Below are 6,807 nucleotides of genomic sequence, written 5' to 3' on the forward strand. Positions count from 1 at the left end.
GTCACCTTGGCCGACCTCGCCCGAATCTCACAGCTACCGAGTGAGTCGGCAGAAAAGTATGTCGGCCGATTTAGAAATCTCAGGACTAGGTGCTCCACCAAAATGTCAGAGGCCGATTGCGTACCGATGGTGGTAAGAGGAATGAGTTTCGCCATGAGGGAGCATTTCGAGGGCCACAGGTTTCGGGACTTGTTCGAGCTAACGAACAGGGTGACGAGCTATGAAAGACTCCTCCAGGAGAAAGAACAGAGGAGAGGCGCATCCAAAGGGACCTATTACAAAGACCAGCTTGACGTGGCCGTGGTGTCCGATAGCGAGGATAGTGGTTCCGAGGATGAAGTCAACATGGCCGAATTTTTGGGAACGAAACCCCTGGAATGTTCGGCCTTGCGAAAGCCTGGCTTTGTTAAAAGGAATAAGACCGCGGTGGTACAAAAAGAGTATTCATTCGACCTGACTAAGGCCGACGACATATTCGATGCCCTGTTGAAGGATGGGCAGATCGCCCTAAGCGAAGGTCATACGATTCCACCGACGGAGGAGCTGGTCGGTAAAGATTACTGCAAGTACCACAATTCCTGGAGGCACAGTACGAACAATTGCGTAAATTTCAGAAATGTGATCCAGAAGGCAATTAACGAAGGGAAACTTCTCTTCCCAACGAAGAAAGAGGCCGATGTAAAATGCGTATCCATTAACACCGTTCGGCCTCACTTCGATAGTTACCTAGAGCAAGGGCAGATACGGAGTAAGTGGAATCCAAGAAGACCCAAGCCGAGGGTAGAGACAGACGGTTCTGAGTGGCGAGGAGAAAAAAGGCAACCTCAACAACAGAAGAGGAAGCGGTATAACTCGCCTACTGCAGATATGACGTGCCCATCATGCAGTACGTGTTTTAAGGTCAGGGGAAGCGATAACACGAGGAAGCATCCCAAGACCTTTAAACCGAAATCGCCCACAGAACAATGGCAGAGGCATGAGCCACAACGGAGGCCTGCCACTAATGTATTCAAGAGGATATTTCGGCCAACGGAGGAGACCCCTCGTATGACGAAAACCCAGAAGAGGCGAATGCAAAGGCTGCGACAAGAGTCGCGGGCGAATCACGGGGCAGAGTCAGCTCCCAGAGAGCAGCACGGAAGCAGGTCAATAACTGAGAGACTGGGGGCAAGGAACCAGGCCGATGCGGACGCCAAGTCACCTGATAGGCGAAATGCCAAGACAAGGAAGGTATGGATGCCGAAGAGCGAAAAACAAGCGGCCGATGTGTCTGCTGCGGCAGTAGTTCACAAGGATGACGAAGATTCCAGCGGCCGATCGTCCTACAAGGACGTACTGGTGTCGCACCACGATGGCCAGCTTAAAGCAAGATTGCCCAAAGACCGCGAGGTCGTCGTTTCGCACAAGAAAGGCATGTTGAAAGCCTGGGTCCCGGTGGTAAGGGACGAATACGGAGTAAAAGTGGTCACGCTCCCCAACTCCTACAGAAGTAGACCGGGGCAAAAGGCAACGTTGGAAGGCGATGTAATCGTACCGGAAGGAGATAGCGCCGACAATACCGCGGTAGTATCTCTTAGCAAACCTCCAACAAGGATGACTAGGCATATTCGGCCGTTATATATCAAGGCCGATTTGAATGGGGTATCGATTAACAGAGTCCTCATCGATAACGGGGCGGGCGTCAACATACTACCGGCGAAAATGCTCAAAAAATTGGGCATAACGCGGGATCAGCTTGACCCGACCGATGTTTACATGACTGACTTCGCAGGGGGCGAGACGCCGGCCGAGGGGTACATTACCCTCAGAATTAAGGTAGGGCGAGTAGAAACCGAAGAAGGGTTTTTCGTGGTCAACGCCCGGAGCAACTACAACGTTTTGCTCGGCCGTGATTGGATACACTCCAACATGTGTATACCGTCGACTATGCATCAAATGCTCTTCATATGGCGAAATGACGGCGAGGCCGAAGTTGTGCAGGGTGACCCCAACCCCTTCGGCGAGGACCATAACGTACTCGAAGCACGTTTATACGATGAAGAGGTGCGCAACATACAATCCCTTAGTTCGAAAGGAGAGACGAGCGTTCCTCGCTTACTTGTTAACTCGGATCGGCCGGTATCAGTGACCCTCGGGGGCAAAGGCCGATCCACCATCCTCAAAGATTCAAAATGATAGCACGGCATAACGAATTGAGGGAGAAAATTAGACAGTTAACCTCGCTGTATGATATTACATCGGCTGAATGCATCTATGAGGACCAGGAGCAAGATCCAACAGGATCGCTGCGGATCGGGGACATACGATTGGCAACCGGGAAGTTAGAAGACGACCTTGCCCAAGTACAGGACGACCTCCTTGAAATCAATCTAGGGACAGAGAAATCACCTAAGCCTATATATATCAACGCAGGATTGGACGAGGGATTCAGAGAGCAACTGATCGCCTTACTCATTGAGTTCCGCGACTGTTTTGCCTGGTCGTACGAGGAAATGCCGGGCCTTGATCCTGATATCGCCGAACATAAGCTTCCATTAAAGAGTGGGTTTCGGCCATTTCGGCAACCTCCCCGGCGAATGTCCAGGGAAGTGGATACTCTCATACAAGATGAGATTAAGCGGCTGGAAGATGCCAAGTTCATTCGGGAAGCCCAATACACCGAATGGCTCTCCAATATCGTGCCAGTGATGAAGAAAAACGGGAAGCTACGAGTATGCGTAGACTTTCGGAACCTCAACCTTGCTACACCTAAGGACGAGTACCCGATGCCTGTGGCCGATATGCTGATAGACAGGGCAGCAGGACACACGATACTCAGTTTCCTCGATGCACACTCCGGGTACAACCAAGTTCCGATCAGCAAGGAAGATATCTCCAAAACGGCTTTTAGATGCCCCGGGCCGATCGGAGCCTACGAATGGGTCGTGATGCCTTTTGGCTTAAAAAACGCAGGGGCAACATATCAGAGGGCGATGAACAAGATGTTCAGAGGCCTTGAATGCCTTGAGGTCTACATCGACGATGTCGTAATCAAGTCAAATACCGGCGAAGTTCATTTGGCCGATCTCCGGAAAGGTTTCGAGCGTATACGACGTAATGGGTTAAAAATGAATCCTCTGAAATGCGCGTTCGGCGTTTCGGCTGGAAACTTCTTGGGTTTCTTGGTTCACCAGCGGGGAGTAGAAATAGACAAGAACAAAGCCAAGGCGATTATCAATGCTGAACCACCCAAAACCAAGAAGCAGCTCCAGAGACTCATCGGTCAAATCAATTTCCTAAGAAGATTCATAGCAAACACAGCGGGCCGACTTCGCAGCTGGAGTGTTTTGCTAAGAGGAAAAGAGACCGACGAGTGGATATGGACGGACGAGCAACAGCGGGTTTTCGACGATTTGAAAGGTTACTTGGCAAAACCTCCTGTTATGACCCCTCCAAAGCCGAACAAGCCATTGTTGCTATACCTATCGGCTGCACACGAGTCCCTAGGATGTATGCTCGCCCAAGAGGACGATGGGGTCGAAAGAGCAGTCTACTACTTAAGCCGAGGATTGACGGACACAGAGATTCGCTATACCGACATAGAAAAAATGTGTCTATGCCTGTACTTCACATGCTGCAAGCTGCGATACTATATGTTGCCGGTCGTTGTGTATGTATTATCCCAGACCGATATCATCAAGTATATCTTATCGAAGCCATACCTGAGGAATCGGATTGGAAAATGGGCGATTGCAATGTCCGAGTTTACACTGGTGTACGTTCCTCAAAGAGCAGTAAAAGGACAAGTGTTGGCAGACTTCTTGGCCGATCACCCTGGTATTACCCTCATGGAAGAGACACCTGGTCGAGTAGACATCACGTCCTTCGACATCGCCGTGTGGAAGATGTGGTTCGACGGATCCAGGACAAGCCAGGGGGCAGGCGCGGGAGTACACATCGTTACGCCCTTGGGGGCATCCTACCAGTTGTCATTCAGACTCCAATTTGAATGTACCAACAATCAAGCGGAATATGAGGCCCTCATATTCGGTTTCGAGATCTTAGCCGAGCTAGGGGCGAAGGCGATTAGTGTAAAAGGAGATTCTTTGCTAGTCATTAAACAAGTGACAGGAGAATTCAAATGCGAGTCCGAGCTGTTGGTGAGGTATTGCAACAAGGCGAAACACCTGATCGAAGGCTTTCAGGATACAAGGATAGAATACACAGAGAGGGCCGATAACGGCGTTGCAAACGACCTAGCTCAGCACGGTAGTGGTTACAAGGTAAACCAAGAGTTCGACGCTATAGAGAGGGAAACACCGAACCTCCACACCGGGGGCATCACAATCGACGAAAGACAATTCTCGGTTTACCAGCTGGACGTCACCCAAGATTGGAGGGACGAGCTCCTGAAGTGGTTCGAAAAACCAGACGCCACGAATAGGAGGTTGAGGACTTTAGCCCTTAGTTACGTGGTCTTAGCCGGCGAATTATATAAGAAGGGCTTTGAAGGGATACTCTTCAGATGCATCGGTCCAAAAGAGGCGATGCTTGCTATGGCCGAGGTACACGAAGGTATAGCAGGCGCCCACCAGGCGGGCCCCAGAATGAGGTGGCTTATCCATAAATACGGCTTTTATTGGCCGAAAATGGAACAAGACTGCATAAGATATGCCAAAGGTTGCGAAGCTTGTCAGAAATTCGGCCCAATACAACACGTCCCGGCCGAAGACCTGCACTCCATCATCAAGCCATGGCCATTCAGAGGATGGGCGGTCGACCTGATAGGGAAAGTATACCCCGGCTCGTCTGATGGTCATACTTTTGTGATTATCGCCACTTGTTACTTCACCAAGTGGGTCGAAGCTAAACCTTTGAAGTCGCCGACACAAGAAGCGGTGATTAAGTTCTTCAAAGAATACATCGTCCACCGACACGGCTTGCCCGAGTCCATAACCACAGATCAAGGGACGATGTTCACAGGAAGCGATATAAGTTGGTGGGCCTCCCAAATGAAGATAAAAATGTTGCACTCAACACCGTACTACGCCCAGGCCAACGGGCAAGCCGAAGCCACGAACAAAGCCATCAAGCTCATAGTTCAAAAGATGATTGAAGAAAACCCAAGGCAATGGCATGTGCTTTTATCAGAAGCTGTTTGGGCGAATAGAACCAGTCAGAAGTCGGCTACTGGGACCTCGCCTTTCAGGCTGGTTTATGGCTACGATGCGATGTTGCCAATGGAGCTGACCGTCACGTCCACTCGCCGCAGATACCAGAGCGAATTGTCCAAAGAGGACTACTTTGACAAAATGGTGATAGATTCTCTCGACCTTGACGAAGAACGTTTGACGGCGTTAGATCACTTAGAAGCCCAGAAAAGAAGGGTCGAGAGAGCTTACAACAAACGGGTAAAACGAAAAGTTTTTACGGTGGGCGACATAGTATGGAAAGCAGTCTTGCCTATCGGCCATAAAGACACTCGGCTTGGCAAATGGAGTCCGAACTGGGAAGGCCCCTTTATTGTGGTCAACAAGTTAGAAGGCGGTGCTTACTTGCTGGCAAACATTGATGGAGAAGAACACGAAAGGGCAATCAACGGCCAATTCCTGAAAAAATACGTCCCTAGCTGTTGGGAGGGCGTAGACCGTCGGTTGTTTGGAGCCACCGAAGAATAATAATATCGGTTATAAACTTCCGCCGAACATCCCGGAGTGAGAAAATTCATGGGGTGTTCGGCCACACTATGTAAACACCGATCATTTGGTAGTACCATTTATGTTTCGGCGTTTCACATCCGTTGAGTTTTTTCGACGGGTTCTCCGTTTTTCTCAACATATTGTAATCTTTTTTAATAAATAACATTATTTCGTATCGGACCAATTACGGACCGATAATATGAGAATAATCAGACATTGAAGTAATGCAAGTGAAATTTACGGCTCTCTGGCCGAATAAACATTGATTATTGATAAAAATCAGACAAGATACGGCCACCCGACCGATCAAATGGTACTAAAATTCGGAGCCATTACAAAACGCACAAAGCAACTGAATTGTTCTGGACTTGCGAAAAGCTAGAAATTGTTCTGAACTTGTAAAAATTTAAAAATGGCGGAAACAAGCGCCCAGTTCGCTACGAACTTGATTGAACTCGGTCATCGCCGTATCATACTTCGGCTTCATCTTTGAAAGATCCCCCTTGAGCAGATTCCGACGCTTCTTCACCTCTATCCCCTCAGCCATCTCCTTGTCCATCGAAACCTCGAGATCGCCGATGCTTTGTTGTTCAGAACGCAACTCATGCTGCATCAGAGCGATTTTCTCTTCCAGCTCCTTGACACGCGATCGGCGGCCTTGAAGGGTGGTGACAGCAGTCTTAACACTGGCCTTCAAGGAGTCCAGTTTTTCCCTTGACTCAAGCTCCCGCCGAACCAGCTCACCATGCTCGGACTGAATCAAGACCGACTCGTTATACATCCTCTGAAAAGCCTCCAGGGAAGCCGAGAGCCTCGCTACAGCAGAGCAAGCATCTGGCGTTAAAATTTTAACAGGGGCCTCGGCCAGAGCAGCTGTCGCCTTCCTCAACTTTTCAACGCTCTCAGGGGATTTGAAAAGCTGGATGCCTTCGTTCTTCATACTGGCCATCACGGCGAGATAACCTTCCCAGTTCGGGACTTGGACGATCATTTCAGCCACCGGCTCGGTTTCAGGAACAGGAAGAGGCTCTTCGTTGTCACTGTCCGAATCCAGAAAAGCTGCCGCCTTGGCCGCCACATCGGTGATGTGGGGTGGAGAGACTGGAATCTGCCAAGTTCGACCACAATA

The 6,807-nt window shown here is 49.7% G+C and overlaps 1 protein-coding gene across 1 annotated transcript; it reads left to right on the forward strand.

The window, feature by feature from the left end:
• The first annotated feature begins 2,171 nt into the window (after positions 1 to 2,171).
• Positions 2,172 to 5,657, forward strand: LOC126681503 (uncharacterized). Its single transcript, XM_050377045.1, has 4 exons — positions 2,172 to 3,100; positions 3,317 to 3,527; positions 3,666 to 4,877; positions 4,998 to 5,657. Exons 1-4 carry the CDS (start codon positions 2,172 to 2,174, stop codon positions 5,655 to 5,657), a joined length of 3,012 nt encoding a protein of 1,003 aa, XP_050233002.1.
• The last annotated feature ends 1,150 nt before the right edge of the window (positions 5,658 to 6,807 follow it).

This window comes from Mercurialis annua, linkage group LG5, assembly GCF_937616625.2.
Source record: "Mercurialis annua linkage group LG5, ddMerAnnu1.2, whole genome shotgun sequence".
Lineage (NCBI taxonomy): Eukaryota > Viridiplantae > Streptophyta > Magnoliopsida > Malpighiales > Euphorbiaceae > Mercurialis > Mercurialis annua.

What these genes read in the sequence shown, in the direction of transcription:
- LOC126681503 (XM_050377045.1), top strand. Translation starts at nt 2,172, where the DNA reads ATGATAGCACGGCATAACGAATTGAGGGAGAAAATTAGACAGTTAACC. An exon ending in GAGCGTATACGACGTAATGG is followed by an intron (nt 3,101 to 3,316) that starts GTTAAAAATGAA and finishes CCGACTTCGCAG; the next exon opens with CTGGAGTGTTTTGCTAAGAG. An exon ending in ACGATGGGGTCGAAAGAGCA is followed by an intron (nt 3,528 to 3,665) that starts GTCTACTACTTA and finishes GTATTATCCCAG; the next exon opens with ACCGATATCATCAAGTATAT.